Consider the following 17,744-nt stretch of genomic DNA (forward strand, 5'->3'; position numbering starts at 1 on the left):
TCAATCTTAACGAGAACAAACCACGTCGCTGACGCCGCCATTCCACGACTGTGTCAAACAAGAAATGTCATTAGCAACCACATGCACTTGCGATCGAAGACTTTCATGATCTCTATGGCACGGTAGCGCCAGCGACTTGCTCGTCATTGCACCTGGCGCGTTGGAGAGATGGACGGGAGGCCCAATGCGCCCCCAGCTGCCAACTACGATAACAACCTACTGTATGATCTGGGGCAGTCACAGCCGGCCTACAGTACAGGGCAGCGCCCTCCCGTGGACGACTCGCAACTGCTAAATACATTCAATATTGACGACTCGGACGAAACCCAACCCAGACCCTCAACTAGCTACGATGACTTTGTCGGCGGTGGGAGACCGGGCGCACCTGGTCAAGCCCAACCTGCCGGCTCCTCGAGTAGACCGTTCACCGCGCCATACATGAACGATGGGTCACACAACTACTCTCAAACCTCAGATCTCCACAACTATGCGAGATACGGAGACGCCGAAGACTTGACCGAGGAAGAGTCGGGTTTCAAATACTATGACAATGGAGGGCCGTCAGACGACCATATACCTGGTGGTGGCGTCAAAGTGGTCGGTAGACATCATCGACGGGATCGAACGAGTATCATGTCGATGGCCGGGTTGGTGGATAGAGCCAAAGGGATCGTGGGCATCCGGGACAGCAACTACTCGGACATACATCTCCCATTAACCGAAACGGGATCGCGACACTCAAGAGTCGACACTGCAGGAACGGATGATACGCCCCGGGGCCGAGAGAAGATGGAGTTCAGCTTCGACAGCATCAAAGACTTGTTCGGGAGGAAGAAGGTCGACCCGTCAACGCTAGGTCCCAGGATTATCCACCTCAACAACCCTCCAGCCAATTCTGCGAACAAATGGGTCGACAACCACGTCTCCACTGCCAAATACAACATCGCTACATTCCTCCCGAAATTTCTCTTCGAACAGTTCTCCAAATACGCAAACTTGTTTTTCTTGTTCACCGCCGTGTTGCAACAAGTCCCCAACGTCTCGCCCACGAATCGATATACCACCATTGTGCCCTTGATGATTGTGCTGATGATTTCCGCCATCAAGGAGTACGTCGAAGACTGGAAGCGGAAAAAGGCCGATAAAACGCTGAACGACTCCCAAGCACGGGTGCTGAGGGGGTCCAGCTTCACAGAGACGAAATGGATCAATGTCGCTGTGGGCGACATTGTGCGAGTCGAGTCGGAAGAGCCGTTTCCTGCCGATCTGGTTCTACTCACAAGCTCCGAGCCGGAAGGTCTTTGTTACATCGAGACCGCAAATCTCGATGGCGAAACAAATCTCAAAATCAAGCAGGCCATTCCTGAAACGGTTCACTTGGTGAATCCTGCAGATCTGGGGAGACTGAGTGGGCGAGTGCGGTCAGAGCAGCCCAATAGCAGTCTCTACACTTACGAAGCAACCTTGACCATGGCTGGTGGCAGAAGCGAGAAAGAGCTCCCTCTGACACCTGAGCAGCTGCTTTTGCGCGGGGCTGTTCTACGCAACACCCCCTGGGTACATGGTGTCGTCGTCTTCACAGGCCACGAAACGAAATTGATGCGCAACGCTACAGCCACCCCCATCAAGCGTACGGACGTGGAACGAATGCTGAACAAGCAGATTCTGATGCTCGTGGCTATTCTCCTGGTTCTCAGCGCAGTCAGCACCATTGGCGATCTCATTGTTCGAGCAACAGCCGGTCAAAAACTGACATACCTCTATTACGGCGATTACAGCGCCGTGTCGCAGTTCTTCCTGGACCTCTGCACATACTGGATCTTGTACTCCAATCTGGTTCCCCTTTCACTTTTTGTGACTGTGGAGATCGTGAAGTACTTCCAGGCTTTTCTCATCAGTAGCGATCTCGACATGTACTATCCAAGCACCGATACTCCAGCGGTGTGCCGAACGTCATCGCTTGTGGAAGAACTCGGGCAAATTGAGTATATCTTCTCCGACAAGACGGGGACTTTGACCTGCAACATGATGGAATTTAGACAGTCCTCGATTCAGGGCATTCGCTACGCCGACGTGGTCCCGGAGGACGTGAAAGCATCTGGCCCAGATGACCTGGATGGTGTCCACGATTTCAAACAACTTCGCGAGAACCTAAAGTCGCATCCCACCAGAGAAGTGATCCACCAGTTTCTTTCTCTCCTGGCCGTCTGTCATACCGTCATTCCCGAGCGCAAAGACGAGAAATCCGAGATCAAGTACCAGGCTGCATCTCCTGACGAAGGGGCCCTGGTCGAGGGCGCCGCTATGCTCGGCTATCGCTTTGTGGCGCGGAAGCCTCGTTCTGTGATCGTTCAAATGGAAGGGCAAGAAGTGGAATACGAGCTGCTGGCGGTATGTGAATTTAATTCAACGAGGAAGCGCATGTCAACCATTTTCCGGTGCCCGGATGGCAAGATTCGGATCTATTGCAAGGGAGCCGATACTGTGATCCTGGAACGATTGGCCAAGGACAACCAGATTGTCGATGTGACCCTGCGACAATTAGAGGACTATGCCACCGAAGGCCTGCGAACATTGTGTCTCTCTATGCGCGAAATACCGGAGCAAGAGTTCCAGGGTTGGAAACAGATCTTCGACAAGGCAGCCACAACGGTGGGAGGTAACCGCGCCGAAGAACTGGACAAGGCCGCCGAGATCATCGAGCGCGACCTTTACCTCCTCGGCGCAACAGCCATTGAAGACCGGTTACAAGACGGCGTGCCTGACACAATCCACACACTGCAACAGGCGGGCATCAAGGTCTGGGTTCTCACGGGTGACAGACAAGAGACGGCTATCAATATTGGTATGAGTTGCAAACTAATCAGTGAGGACATGACACTCCTGATCATCAATGAGGAGAATTCCACCGCCACCCGGAACAGCCTCCGGAAGAAATACGACGCAGTGAGAAGCCAGGCCGCCTCAGGTGAGCACGACGTGCTCGCACTTGTCATCGACGGCAAATCCTTGACGTTTGCCCTGGAAAAGGAGATGGAGAAACTATTCCTTGATTTGGCCGTCATGTGCAAGGCCGTGATATGCTGCAGAGTATCACCACTGCAGAAAGCTTTGGTCGTCAAACTCGTCAAGCGCCATCTAAAGGCGCTTTTGTTGGCCATCGGTGACGGAGCCAACGATGTGTCAATGATCCAAGCTGCCCATGTCGGTGTCGGTATTAGTGGCGTGGAAGGCCTGCAAGCCGCTCGAAGTGCCGACGTCGCGATCGGACAGTTCCGATATTTGCGAAAACTTCTGTTAGTGCACGGCGCATGGAGCTACCAGCGTATCAGCAAGGTCATTCTGTACTCGTTCTACAAGAACATTGCCATGTTCATGACGCAGTTTTGGGTAAGTCAGCGACCCCATTCAGGCACGATGTATACTGACACGAGGCTCGTAGTATTCGTTCCAAAACTCCTTCTCGGGCCAAGTCATTTACGAATCCTGGACGCTATCCTTCTACAACGTGCTCTTCACGTTTTTCCCGCCCTTCGCCATGGGCGTCTTCGACCAGTTCATCTCTGCCCGGCTACTCGACCGGTACCCGCAACTCTACCAGCTCACGCAAAAGGGCGTGTTTTTCCGCATGCATTCCTTCTGGAGTTGGGTTGCCAATGGATTTTACCATTCCATTCTCGCGTATATTTTTAGCAGTTATTTCTTCCTCAACGACGGGATCCTGAATGACGGGAAAGTCGCAGGCCACTGGGTCTGGGGTACATCAACCTATACCGCCATCCTGCTTGTCGTTCTCGGCAAGGCCGCACTGATCACCAACGTGTGGACAAAGTACACCGTGCTCGCCATTCCAGGCTCCTTCATCATCTGGCTGGCGTTTATTCCGGCCTACAGCTATGCAGCACCCAGCATCGGCTCTGGTTTCAGCACGGAACTCGATGGTATCATCCCCGTCATGTTTAGCTATCCCGTATTCTACGCGCTTTGTCTGGTTTTGCCCCCGGTCTGCCTCATCCGCGACTTCGCCTGGAAATATGCCAAGCGAATGTACTTCCCGCAGCAATACCACCACGTACAGGAGATCCAGAAGTACAACGTGCAAGATTATCGGCCTCGGATGGAGCAATTCCAGAAAGCGGTCAGGAAGGTTAGACAGGTACAGAGGATGAGGAAACAGAGGGGATATGCATTCAGCGCTGGGGATGAGTCGACAGGAGGACAGACGATGCGGGTGCTTAGTGCGTACGACACGACGCGTGGAAGAGGAATGTACGGCGAATTGGGCAGCGTTAGGCCCGTGGATGGCTCGGCAAGCCATTGAGTTGCGCACTGGAAAGCGAGGAGGGGATCAAGGACAGATCGAGGTTGAAGATCCAATACCGAGATGAATGAAATGTATAGCATGATTGATATATGGGCCGACAGGCGCAGACCGGCGACTGATGAGGAATTGAAGACGTCTCCCATCTCCGATGATGAGAAGGAGCGTCGTCGTCCGTCGTGGTAAACAAATGACTTTTAGGTTTGAGGCTGTCAGCGAGCCGGCTTGTGCATGCATTTCAGCCGTGCTCTCCCCCCCGTGTTATACGTGATGAGATGACGACTCAAGCATGGAAATTCATTGTTGCCTACTTTTCCCATCCATCGGGGCCATATAGATTTCAGCGCCTCTCCCACCCAACAGTCCGACACTCCACGCCGGCCTTCTCGTCCCTGAACCACAATTCCTTGCCGTCCTTCTCGTTGTGACAATCACTCTCGTCCGAGTCCGCCTCGTGACCCACAACTTCATCCTGGATGCTCTCCTTCCTGCGTCCCGCGTGCTGGGGCAGAGTTACCGCCTCGTCGCCACCGATCCACTCCTGCACCCTCTCCAGCTGGAGCACGGGCCTCCACTTGGCGGACTTGACGCCTGAGCCTGGCGAGGGGAGGAGGTCCGGGAAGAAGGTGTCGCATTCAAAATCGATTGCGACCTTGGAGTTTGTTCTGCCACGTTGCTCGGAAGAGGGGTGGGTTGACGACGATGGTGTAGGTGTTGATGCGGAAGCTGATGTTGAAGTTGAAGTCGAAGCCGGCGCCGGCGCCGCCAGTTTCCGGATCTGCGTCTGCAGGATGCGCACGTCAAAGTGCAGATGCTGCTCGGATTCGGATTGTTTGAAGGGGTTGGCGGGTAGTGCTTGTGCTGGTGCTTGGGATTCGCCTTCGGTGTCTGTGCCGGTTTCGCTGCCCGCGCCCCCAGTGGGAGTGCGTGGGCCGTGGGATGATAGGGCGAGGACTTGGCGGTAGATTTCGGCGCCGCCTATGCAGAAGATTTTGTGGATGGAGAGCGAGATCGTCGATGGTGGGGCGGATGTCGAAGTTGGTGTTGATGTTGGAGCCGCAGTGGCGGATGATAGAGAGATGGGCGTGGGTGAGGAGAGTACCGCCAGAGCCGACGACAGAGATTGAGAGATCATGATGGGCGAAGATGCGCTCCGTTTCGAGGACCCAGGTGGTGGCTGCGATGGTGGCGTCAGAACCGTAATGGTACTTTGCTGGGACGTCCTGGATCGGGACCTGCCCTTGACGCTCCCTCCCGCGAGATGGTGTGTCTCCCATGCTGGAGCTGGAGGAGCAGCTCCAGGGCCTTCCGACGTGGCTTGCATCTCCCCCAATATGCGTTGCGACAGGTCGCTTTGGCTCCCGCGCGTGATGATCACGTTCAATCGTCCTGCCAACGGTCGAAACCTCGGCGGGATACTGTCCCACGTCTTCCTCCCCATGACGACGGCGTTGATTGGTCTGCATTTCGTGGCGACATCTTCATCCTCCACAGGGACGTGCGAGGTGAGTTGTTTGAAAAACGCCATGTCAGCTTTGACCGCCGGCCAGGGCAGCTTGCCCTTGAATCCAATGCCCATGGGCGGATTCAGGGACGTGGCGACGATGATGTAGATGGGCTTGGGACGCATGAAGATCGGCGTTATGACTGTTGTTGTGGTTTTGATGATGCGTTTCTGCGACGGCGAGAGCTGGTCCAGTCGTTCTTCGTCGAAAGGGTCCGCTGGTGGGAGATTCGATGTCGGAAGCTCTGTGGGTGATGGTGGTGCTGAGAGCGTGGTTGATGGGGGTGTTGAGATGGTCATTGCTTTTGTTTCGCTGCGCATGCCAACGCTGACGGGACAGTCAGGTCGTGTGTCCAGTGGTATTGGTGCCGCCGAGTCTCCGTCAATAGATGGGTATTTAAATCGTGCGATACTGATGTTTTTCGGAGTCACGCGTCGGTGGTGGTTGCTCTCCCGATCGTCGCGCTCTTCCCGCAGTGATTCAATATTTGGGCCAAGATGATACAGACTGTGGCGACATGTTGATAGTGCCGGGTAACTTATTTGGTTATCTGCTCTCCGAGGGGAAATGCGGCTGAAGAGATGCGCTGTCAATCATGTACCTATTGTGTTTGAGTCGGTCTGGATGTTCTAGACCCCGAACATTGGCATGGGAAGCTCTAGACGCGACGTTTACCCCTGGACGCGTTACATCAAGCGGCATGGCGGGGCACTTACTCCGTAGACTTTGGAGAAATGAAGCTACGGTGAGGTGTGTCAGATGATATCTATTGTTCTCTCAGGAAGAGTAGAAGCAGCAAAGGCCTCAAAGCAGGGGCATTCAACTACATCCAAGCAGGGTATTGGTAACCTTGTTAGTCACCATCAACTCGACTAGGCGTGTTCGTCGCCGCCATCACGAACAAGTGACGTTTCGTACCTTTCGAGGAAGTTCCTAAAACCTTCCTCGACGATCCGGATATCTTCTTCCATCTTCCTCTGCGCTGCCTCGTCTTGCCCGTTCACGTCTTTGTCTTCGTGATCCGCCGCCAGAGTATCCAAGCCGCCGAAGAGCCAAATCTCCTTCATTGTCCTCGTCAGCATCATGATTTCCTCGGCTGCCCGAATGACTGCTGTGGATTCGACGTCGAGTTGGAATTGTTGGGCCGACGTCTCAGTCAACGATGGAGGGACTGGCGCATTGCCACCCATTGTCCGAGACGCCGTGTCATCTAAGGCAACCGCAAAGATGTTCTCTAGCCGCTTGATGAGAGTAGTTGAAAGAGCTGTGATTCGGGCTGCCCATACGTCAACTGGCTGTCTTACAATGCACTGCAAGCGCAAGATACATTCAAGAGGAGGAGGAGATCTCACTGATGGGGCATACCTTGTAAGAACTTGGCTGTGGGCACGGCGTCCGAAGGAGCCTGGCTGTTTGGGTTTGATGTCATGTTCGCAAGGCTCCAAATGGGCCTCAGCTTGTGGTCTTCGCTTTCCGCTTCGCCAACCCTCTTCCCAGAGTTAAGGATTTTGCGATTTCGACTCGACGAGATCCATGTGATGCACTTGCGGCTGCAGGATTGAAACCCGTAGTTTTGGTCAGATATTCTGACACCAGTGTGACTGGACTGAACGGATGTGCTGAGCTCCTTCACTTAGTTCTTCATCATCACCCTAACAACCGGAAGAGATGGGTCGAGTACGCTACATGTCGCACTACTGCTCCAATGCTGAAGTGAAGCCAACTCAATTGTCCTAACACCTGTATTGAAGCCTAGCAACGGAAAGCGGAATGTGCCTGAATGTGTCAAGTCCGCATCTGAACGCAAGTGCTTCGCCGAAGATGAGGGGCTGCTGTGGGCTATACGGAGAGAGTAGCATTTTCTGAGCTGCCAGCCGCTCGTCATCCTGCACTTTGTGAGGATCGTGGAGGGTCTCGCGATTCTTACAGGTACCTCGTACCTTTTACGCCTACTCCGTAGAGCATGAGAGAAATGTCTCAACAAGCTAGCTCAGCATGCTCATCCCATCTGCCAGCAGGTCTGTGTCACCGGCTTATTCTTCCTACGGTCCTTGGTGACTTGCACCGATTACACGATGGGTGAGTGGACTTGACAACTCGATCCTTGTGGGAGTCATGCTTCTTGTGACCGTGTCGCCACAGAAATTGCCCCGCGCTGTACGGAGTACTCTGTAAGCATCGAGAAACGACCCTGTACTGCATTAGTGAGCTGCTCAGGGCGGCTCGAGATCGAAGCTGCCAGAGTTACTCCGTACATAGGCACAGAATCTCGGTTACTCGGAACCTCCCCTCCACCGCCAGCCTCCCCATCTTGCCTTTTGTGCCCGCCACGCTGCTGATAATTTTAGCAGCATTGTGGCCGAAATCCCCAGCGCCGAACATCTTCCCATTGGGCCAACCCTGCCAGCCACAGACGTGTCTCAGAGCTCGATGTAAGCTCGTAAGAAATTCTCCGACAATGCCACCTTACACCCACCATGCACTTTTGACCTGCCTCACCTGCCACTTAGTGTACCAGCACACCGAAGTCCCTCATGTGGCCACGCAGGGCCACGTTGACAGTGACGTCGAATGCTGGAACCGAAATGCGTATTCGTACAGACAGAACAAACTCGGATGCTCGGCAACGTGGGCGTGCATGCGCTACAAAGTCGAGCACGATTCTCACTGGAGAATCATCACCACCCACCACCTTCGCTCCCTGAGACACCTGCAATCCTGCATCCCATGATACTCCCTTTTCGGTACAAGGCACTGGCGACGAAGTCAGAAGAATGAGATAGTATGACTTACAAACTGAATTGCGGAGTCACCGACGTTGCAACGGTGCCTTCGCACGTGGGGGAGCAGTTCTCTGACCAAATCCGCCACTGCTGGGACTTCGCCCCAACTACCGGACCGAGAAGTCAGGCAACGGTGCCCGCATTTCTCTATACAAAAGTGGTGCTGGTTTAAGGCTCTTTGGCTGAATCCTATTCGCCCCTTTCTTTTACGCTGGTAAGCCAAAACCCATACGTCGTGCTCCACCTAGTGGAGTGAGAGGCATCTGGTTCATCCCGGCGGTGCACCTGTTCAGCCGGATTAGCTTTTCCTGCTATGGTCTTCGATGATACGTTGCTATGCTGCGCCATGGTAAGTTCCAGATGACGATGGAAATGGTCAGCACGTCTCAGTATGGTTGTAAGGTGAGTAGCATGGTATAAGAGGGGCGTCCTTCCATGACTGAGACGTTCCTATTGTTCATCTCACCAAGCACACACAGTACAGTCGCTCGCTCTTGTATTCTCATATACTAACATTCGTTCTACACTCGCTTAAAATGGCTCCTTCCAAGTCGGTCGTTTTGTTTTCATTGCTGGCACCGGCTCTGTCTGCTGTGTTGCCACGGGGAGAAAGTGCCAGCGCCAACACATGGGGCGATTGGGGGAGCTCTTCTTCTTACACTACTCCCAGCACAACAACAGCATACAGCACTAGCTCAACCACTACTTGGTCGCCTCCTGCCGTGAGCACGACCTCTGTTAGCCAGAGCTGGGGTGACTGGGGCTCTTCATCGACGACTCCCAGCACAACCTCAACACATATAACTTCGTCTTCCAGTACCCCATGGGGTGATTGGACTTCAAGCTCAACCACGACGCCTTATACATCTTCCACCACCTTGTCAACGAAGAGTTGGGGCGACTGGACTAGCAGCTCAACCACTACTCCCTATACCTCTTCGACCACTTCCTCGACTAAGAGCTGGGGCGACTGGACAAGTAGCTCCACGACAACACCCTACACTTCTTCAACAACCAGCTCCACCAAGAGTTGGGGAGACTGGACTTCAAGCTCCACGACCACACCCTACACGTCCTCAAGCACATCATCGACCAAGAGCTGGGGCGATTGGACTAGCAGCACCACGACAACGCCCTACACTTCCTCATCTACCTCGTCAACGAAGAGCTGGGGTGACTGGACTTCGAGCTCCACGACGACGACTTATACCACGAGCTCAACAACCACCAGCAAGTGGCAGGACTGGACCACCAGCTCAACCACCACTCCCTACACCACCTCCACCAGCAAGTGGCAGGACTGGACCAGCAGCTCAACCACCACTCCTTACACCACCTCCACCAGCAAATGGCAGGACTGGACCAGCACTTCGACCTATTCCACCCCTTCCCCTTCTCCCTCCCAGGGCTGGAACGATTGGCACCCGAGTTCCCCTGCTGCTCCTGCTCCTTCTCAGGGCTGGAACGACTGGCATCCATCGGCCCCGGCTCCTGCCCCTTCCCAAGGCTGGCATGACTGGACCTCGTCGAGCACTTGCACTCCTGTCACGACCACCAGCACCTACACCCAGCCTGCCAGCACCGTGTACGTAACTCAATCCGCCACCACTGTCTACGTGACTCAACCCGCCAGCACCATCACCAAGACACTGCCTCCTTCTACCGTGACACTCCCAGCCACCACCATCTATGTCACCGAGACTGAAACACAGACCACGACCGTGACCACCTGCTCTTACCCCACCGGTACCGGCGTCTGGGGTGACTGGTCTTGGTCTGGCAAGGGTCCTCGCCCTGGCCCGACCCAAAGCGCAGGCTGGAATGATTGGAACCATTAAACCCAAGGTATGTGATGGTACATCACACATGACGGATGATGTATCTCGAAGATGGCCAAGAAAGAGAATTGCACAACACCAGCATGTGATGGATGGAAGCTGAGGATATCCGACATCAATGAATTTGTATGCCTAGGGCACCGCAACGCACTTTGAATATGGGTAACTGTACCATCACTGATGCATAAGGACGGTTGATCTGCTAATGCAGTATGACTTACCCAGCGTCACTCCTTAAGAGTTAATGTCTAGTTAGTTAGTATCGCAGAATTAGAAACACGAGGTCAAACCTTGAGTCCATGGCTTTCACCATCAGTGCGTCCAGTCAAAGCGCGGTGCCTCTTGATCTCAGAGTGCGTGTCGTCTAATTACCTCGTCTGCTACAGGTCTTGCACGGCGACAACCTGCCGGCAGACGCACATCGCTCACGGGCCAAGGCTCATTATCGGTTATTACCGGACTCGCAGTGGCAATCCCGACGGAGAGTACTACTGTTAGATAAGTAGTGTTGAAGCGCATTAGAGAGCTCGATGTCAAATAGCACTTTTCACGAAATGCAGTCCATGAATACTGTTAGATTGTGTTATAAGGTGTTGCAGAGCTGAATAGCAGATTGCACTTTTCATAAAGCGTAGTACCGTTAGATGGTGCTGGAACCTGACATGTGCGACCGGCGTGCTCTAGACCAAGTGCTGGGGACTGTACTGTAGCTTGTCCTTGTCGACTACCTACCTAGCTATAGAGGAGAGAGAGAGAGAGCTTCCTCCCGGTCCTGCCGTTTATTACTGCAGTACCTTCCCTACTTAAGAGTGCCGTTACATACCTTAGTGTTGTAGGACGTTGTAAAGCCCGTTAGTCGATAGCACTTTCAAGAAAGTGCAGTGACGTTAGATACTATCAGAACCCCTCGGATTCTACGACCGGCGTGCTCTGGATTAGATACTAAGTAAGTGTATACTGTAGTGACCTGTGACCTTATCGACCAACTACCTCGTAGACGAGACAGCCTTGTTCCCCTTAGCCTGTTCCGGAATCTCGCTGTACCTGGAATGGCATTTTCAGATGTCTGATCGCGGTACTCTTGCAGAGTGCTTTGTCTAACGTTAGATGTCGTTGGTAGGTATAGCACTTTCTTCAAGGTGCAAAAAGTGCAATGCTGTTGGCTACCGATGGATATCATTGGAAGAAAGTCGTAGACGACGGGCCCCTCCACGCAATCACCTTAACTGTACCCCTTGGATTCACATACCACTCTGGTACTGTACTGCATCGACAATGCCTTGGACATTCTCCATTTGGCCTGGTGGCGCTGTACTTATTCATGCTCATGAGGCCCGTCGTGAATGCAGCGCCTTCACGGACCGACCTACTGTAGCCTCCCTTCCACCTTCTGCTCCCCAGCCTCAAAAGACCCCGGGAATGAACCTCGCCGTCCTCTCATGCCACGATCTCCATTCCCCGCCGAATTCCCTTTCCAGCATCCTTTCCTCCTCCACGACCCTCGTCCAAAGCGCGAAGAGCAGAGCCGAGACCACCACAGGTCCGAACACCCATTTCGCCAACCCGCGTAACTTGTCGTGCTGCCTGGACGGGATCCAACAACTTCCCACCCCATCCGTTCGTCCCAAGAGCATCACATTTCCAAGCACGAGCGTCACGAGGCCCACGTAGCTAGGGTGCTGAACGTAAGCGTACACTCCCCGGGTGACCAGCCTGTCCGGCGCAGAAAGGAAAAAAGTGAAGTCCCGCCCCAGGGTCCCGTAGGGGATGAGTCGTAGCGGGATGCCTAGCAGTAGAATCATCGTGAGCGGGATGATTGTCGGAGCTGACCAGCGTAGGAGCTTGGTGTTGATGTCAAAGCCATTCCCGTTGCTCCTCCCGTGGCAGAGAAGCGAGGCGGGTATGTTAGGGTAGTATAGCGCGAGGAGTGCAGTGTGCAAGGACAGTAGGAATAGAGGGGTCATCGCGAGCTTGCCGAATGAGCTGCTCGTCAGACCTAGCCGTGAGAGTGTATCTGAATCTGAATCATTGGCTGATGGGGTATGTTGGGCCACAGCAGGATCAGGGGCAGGAGGTGAGAGGGCGATGAATGTGCCGAGGGTTGAGGCCACGAGTGTAGCCGCAAAGGATGCTTGAGACACGGAGACGGAGACGCGGACGAAACGAGGCATTGTTTGGGCTCATGCCGTAGATGGAGAAGACGTTCGACGTGGCCAATGCTTTCCCAGGTGCTGATTGTCCTCTTTTTTTGGTGTGGTTGTGGAATACATAGATGCGGTCGTGGTTTTGTGCCGTACTTAGTGGAGGTACCGATACTCCGATGGTGGAGCATGCAGCTGTTGTAAACTCAGTTGCCAGTGCACAGTGTAAGTACGGACGATGCCGATGCAAAGCGCGGAGTGATTTTCTCGTTTTGGTGCTCACGTCGAACACCTTGTGTCTAACGTCAACATCCACTTGTAGGATGCTTCCCACGGTTTCACAGTACGACTGAGGCATATTCCTGGGCGATTCGCACAGCGGCAAAGTTTCTGCTCGAGAGCCATAAACCGAAATCGCATGCATCTAGGAGAAATGCTGCGGCATCTGAAGCTTGGGATAATGAGGTATCTAGCTACCAATGGTGCCCCATTGCACTTGTTGTCGTAGCGCCAAATCTCCATCCCGGTCGTGATGGGCACGGCGATCCGCTCAAACAGTCCACACGGACCGTTACGAAGGCGTGCCTCTGCCACGATGGACAGCAGATCCCTTCGGCAACGCCGCTCGTCTACACCTTGACGAAGCAGAACGCATGGTAGAATGCCACAGCTTCCCTCTCCTCCTGCGTCAGCTGTATATCTCCTCCTTCATACCTCACGACACCCATGCGCACCGCCAATTGCATCATTTCGCGGTTTCCCTGCTCCTGATTCCAGATATCCAAGAATGGCTTTCTGTATCGTTGCTCCAAGTTGTACTGCTCAGCAATTGCACGGAAGGCTTCCCAGGGCACCACAAACTCAGGCACGTCCACGGCTTCGGCCATCCAGTAGGTATATTTCCAGGAGAACGGAGGTCGAAAGGAACCGTCTGGCTGCAGGGGACGCATGGGATCAATTGGAAACCGCACCTTGTAGATGGAGTTTCCCCATGACGGGCCCTCTTCGTCTGCTTCGCCATCTTCTTTCTCCTCAGAAGCGCCTCCCACACCCCCGTTCGCTTCCGACTTGGTGGCTGCCTTGTTCTTGAACCACTTTTGAATGTTCTCGGTGCAGACATCGCTGTTGGGGACGACACCAATGAATCGACCGCCTTTCTTTAAGCTTCCGGCAACATTGCGGAGCATGATTCGCACCTTCTCCTCGGACTCGAACGAGTAGTGCATCGCAAACATGCAGGCCACAATGTCAAACCCGCCGCCGCCCCAACGACTCGGTTGCCCATTGTCCGCATTTGGATCGATGCCGACTTCACGGACAATACCAACGTCGCCGATCCACGCTCCAAAACAGTCCTGCGCGAAAAAGCGTCCATCAAAGATCGGCCGTCGGCCTCGTCGCATTTGGCCATACCGGTCGCGAGCCTGCTGAATGCTCGTTTCAGCAGGATCAAGGCCCACGTACAACCCGACCTGTTGAGGCGCCAACTGCCATTTGCCCAGGTCACCTCCTTTCCCACATCCGATGTCCAGCACCAGGAGAGGCTTTTGCTCTGCAGGTTCCTTGGCTTCCTCGCCCCAGCCAGCCTCCTCTTCTTCCTCTTTCTCCTCTGGACTAAATTTATGGATGAGGCATGACTTGATCCAGTTGTTGAAGCTGCGCAGTCCTTTGATCTGAGACTCGTTTTTCCGCCAGTCACGGCCTTTCTCTTTGACCCACTCAGGCCTCTGATTGTACCATTGGTTTGAAACTTCTTGGACACCGCGGTTGGTCTGAGCAAGTAGCGCAGCTTGCTTTTGCTCTCTTTCGGCAGCAAGACGCTGTTGCTCTGCTAAAACATTCCGACCGCGCCCTCGTGCTCCCCCGGGACGAATGACTTGGGGGGGAGGAGAGACACGGATCGGGGAGGGTGACCTGCGGCGTTCTCGAGGTGGGGAGCGACGTCGGTAAATTTCAGCTGCAGACCGCCGTGAAGGAGGTGACCTTGAGCGTCTGTGAGAAGGCGCGTCGCTTCGGTCTTGTCTTCGGCGTTCTCCTGCGTCAGGTCGTCGGCTATACGCATCGGAGGCATAACGCGATGTACGGGGCTCATCTTCTCTCGGTTTACGCGGGATTCGAGGAAGATCCGCTGGCGTTCGGGGCTTTGTCTTTTCTCCCTGTCCTGCGTTTGTAGCTTGCTTCAACGTGCCTGAGGTAGAAGCACGGGAATCTTCCAATAACTCATCTTTCCTTGTCCCAGAATCTTTTGCCTCGCCGTCCAACGACTCTGATCTTCTTCGTTTCCGGGGTTGTTCTGACATTGTTTGCTCCGAGTCTGGCCGTGATGTCCCAGATCCTGTGCTGTTCTTCTCGGGAAAACCGTTGTTCACCTCGCCGTCCATCGACTCTGAGAGCCTCCGTTTTCGCGGCTGTTCCTTTGTTCCTTTCGCAGAAACCGGACTTGCAGTAACGGCGGCCTCAGCCTTGTGTTCCTCTTCAGGATCTTCCGCGATGGCGTCTTCAGGTAGCGCGTCTGGCAGCGCTTTGAAAGTGTCTCTAGCCGGATCGTAGGCAAGGGACGAGCGTCGTCTCTTTGGCGGTGCTGGGTCGCGAATTGCTTCGGACATGTTCGGCGTCACGCTGAGAACAAGACAATGAGCACCTGATGCCAGAGTCCTAAAGTGCTGTTTGCAGTATTGGAACAGTATCAGGCATCTGCATCTGTTTTCTGATGTGACGAGCCAGAACTATGGAAACATTGCACTGCCGCACGAGCATCAAGTTCATAGAGTGCGCAACAGCGGAGTACTGAGGCAGTGGCGGTTCTCTACGGTGGACTATTGACTGCTCTAACGAATGTCACTGAGATGGACACAGACCGACTCGCTTGTTCACTTCACTGATATTTGCCTTGACTCTCTGAAGCCATGGATCTGTATGCGCTGTCAGATTCCCACACCTATATCAACGTCTATTTCGTCGACTCATGAATTTCCCTCGCTCCTTCCTGCCCAGCCTGTGATTCTACCTCGTCGTCATCCTTCGAGGGAAGGTGGTCGACGGTGCCGAACACGACTTCCATCTCTTCCAGACTTTTCCCCATGGTCTCCTTGAGCACGAAGTAGCTGTAAGCAATGATTGCGTAGTTGAAAATAGCAAACATGAGGAACGTCCTCCACCCGATGTTGTCAATGGCGTGAGGTGTGATTTGGCTCATCACGAAGTTGAACAGCCACTGGCTCGCTGCACCTGTCGCAACGCCGATCTCTCGGATCCGATTGGGGAAGATCTCGCCAATGTAGAGCCAGGGTAGAGGCCCCCAGGACATGTTGAACGCAAATGCTTCCAGGTACACCATCGCGATACCAGCTGCTCCTGACGAGGTGATGCCCGTGGCAGACGGGCTCGGAGGGTGCGTGGCAACGATGATGGCGATTATGAGCATGAAACTCCCCATGGCGAATGCGCCCGCCATGAACGGCTTTTTGCGCCCAAATCTCTCCACGAAGAAGGTAATGAATAATGCGACGCCGGCCATCTTGACAAGGCCGAAGAAGCCGGTGATGAAAAGCGTTTTGTTGCCGGCCCCAATTGTGGCGAAGATCTGCGGTGCGTAATATGCGAGAGAGGTATTGCCGGTGAGCTGTTGTGCAAGCTGAATGGTGATTGCAATGAACATTCGGTATCTGTTCGATGGCAGAAGTAGTTCTTTCCAGGTGACTCCCTCGGATTCGCGAATCTCGAGTTCCACTCCGGCGAGGATCTCCCGGAACTCGGCTCGGATTTCTGGACTATCGACACCACCGCGGACCCAGAGGAGTGAGGCGTAGGCTTCTTCATTGCGGCCCTTCTTTGCTAGCCATCTTGTCGATTCCTTGACCAAAACCATGCCCAGTCCGAGCAAACCGCCAGGCACTAGCTGAAGCCCAATGGGCACCTGCCACTGGGTGGACGAAGTCTCGGAAATGCCCTTTTGGGCCGCATAGTCGACCCAGTAGCTGATGCAAACACCCGTCGCGAAGAACAGCTGGAAGCAAGAGCCGAGCTTGCCTCTAATCTCTTTGGGTGCCATCTCAGCAGAGAAGATTGGCACGAGCACCGTGGCGGCGCCAGTGCCCAACCCACTGATAACGCGGCCAGCATAGAAGAGGCCAAGCGAGTGGCTATTGACGATCTGCATGATGCATCCGACGCAGAAGACGGCCGAGGCTATGACAAAGGCCCATCGGCGGCCCAGCCAGGCCGTCAGCGGCCAGATGAAGAAACAGCCGAAAAAGGCACCTCCTTGGAGGATGGAGACGCAGTTCGAGTTGACTTGAGTCTTTTCGGCCTTGGTATAGCGAAAATCGTTTTGGAACGACGGCAGGGTCAAAACACCCCCAACGATACCAGTGTCGTAGGCGAAGAGAAAGGAACCGATACAGCAGAGAGCGACAACGTAGCAAGCTCGGAACGTGCCCAGTGCTTTGCCCATTTTGATATCCTGTGGGCTACTGGTTGTGGGGGATTCTGAGGGCTCGCCTTGTTGCAGGAGTCGATAACCAGTGGCAGAGGATGAAGAGGCCATGGCAGACCTTATGAATCGCGCATGGAGGGACCACGATGTCACCTTGGAGGAGGGTTCGGTCGAGTAGCCAGCGGATCTCGGTGCTAGGACGTTGGTCCAAGCCACAGGAAGCAGGAAACGGCCAGTTCGAACGGTTCACACCATGGATGCGGGGTGAACAGTAGTCCGGATGATCGTTTGCAACAGGTATCGCCAGTGTAGATCCAACAGCCGAGTACTTCTACCACGCGGGCGGGATGTAAGCCAGCCAGTAACGAGAAGGATAAGCCGCTGCGGCGTCGAGCAAGGCTGATATCGGCTACGACGCGACAAGCATTATGGCTTTACTGGAGATGCATGTGATGGGACGGCGACCAAGAGTGGTTGCAGATGATGAAGCTTCGCAAACACGGCACGATCACGCCATCAAGGCTTGCCAGTTTCGGGCATATTAGATGGCGTGCTGGGACCGGCCTTGTTTGATTTCGTTGCATTGATCCTTCTCGCGTGCCACGAAAAGCTTGCTGAGCTCAGATTACAACTGCCACGAGCCTCGCCTTTGCTGGTGTGTACTCCGTAGAGCAGATGAGCCCAAGAATCAAGTCTGATGCACAACCCCGGACATTACGGG

General features: G+C 54.2%; 6 protein-coding genes across 6 annotated transcripts; 1 reads left to right on the top strand and 5 right to left on the bottom strand.

Moving 5' to 3' along the window:
* Positions 1-168: 168 nt before the first annotated feature.
* Positions 169-4,321, top strand: A1O7_09220 (phospholipid-translocating ATPase; the record flags this gene model as incomplete). The annotated part of the gene is made up of 2 exons (XM_007763209.1): positions 169-3,390; positions 3,443-4,321. The coding sequence occupies 2 exons, from the start codon at positions 169-171 to the stop codon at positions 4,319-4,321; spliced, it is 4,101 nt and encodes a 1,366-aa protein (XP_007761399.1).
* Positions 4,322-4,661: 340 nt separating this feature from the next.
* A1O7_09221 (uncharacterized protein) lies at positions 4,662-6,125 on the bottom strand (the record flags this gene model as incomplete). Its single annotated transcript, XM_007763210.1, has 1 exon — positions 4,662-6,125. One exon carries the CDS (start codon positions 6,123-6,125, stop codon positions 4,662-4,664), a length of 1,464 nt encoding a protein of 487 aa, XP_007761400.1.
* A 573-nt stretch (positions 6,126-6,698) lies between these two features.
* A1O7_09222 (uncharacterized protein) lies at positions 6,699-7,255 on the bottom strand (the record flags this gene model as incomplete). Its single annotated transcript, XM_007763211.1, has 2 exons — positions 6,699-7,102; positions 7,192-7,255. 2 exons carry the CDS (start codon positions 7,253-7,255, stop codon positions 6,699-6,701), a joined length of 468 nt encoding a protein of 155 aa, XP_007761401.1.
* Positions 7,256-11,850: 4,595 nt separating this feature from the next.
* Positions 11,851-12,618, bottom strand: A1O7_09223 (uncharacterized protein; the record flags this gene model as incomplete). Its single annotated transcript, XM_007763212.1, has 1 exon — positions 11,851-12,618. The coding sequence occupies one exon, from the start codon at positions 12,616-12,618 to the stop codon at positions 11,851-11,853; it is 768 nt and encodes a 255-aa protein (XP_007761402.1).
* Positions 12,619-13,217: 599 nt separating this feature from the next.
* Positions 13,218-15,194, bottom strand: A1O7_09224 (mRNA (guanine-N7-)-methyltransferase; the record flags this gene model as incomplete). The annotated part of the gene is made up of 1 exon (XM_007763213.1): positions 13,218-15,194. One exon carries the CDS (start codon positions 15,192-15,194, stop codon positions 13,218-13,220), a length of 1,977 nt encoding a protein of 658 aa, XP_007761403.1.
* A 344-nt stretch (positions 15,195-15,538) lies between these two features.
* Positions 15,539-17,041, bottom strand: A1O7_09225 (uncharacterized protein; the record flags this gene model as incomplete). The annotated part of the gene is made up of 1 exon (XM_007763214.1): positions 15,539-17,041. The coding sequence occupies one exon, from the start codon at positions 17,039-17,041 to the stop codon at positions 15,539-15,541; it is 1,503 nt and encodes a 500-aa protein (XP_007761404.1).
* Positions 17,042-17,744: the final 703 nt, after the last annotated feature.

Source organism: Cladophialophora yegresii, assembly GCF_000585515.1.
Source record: "Cladophialophora yegresii CBS 114405 chromosome Unknown aczIN-supercont1.7, whole genome shotgun sequence".
Classification (NCBI taxonomy): domain Eukaryota; kingdom Fungi; phylum Ascomycota; class Eurotiomycetes; order Chaetothyriales; family Herpotrichiellaceae; genus Cladophialophora; species Cladophialophora yegresii.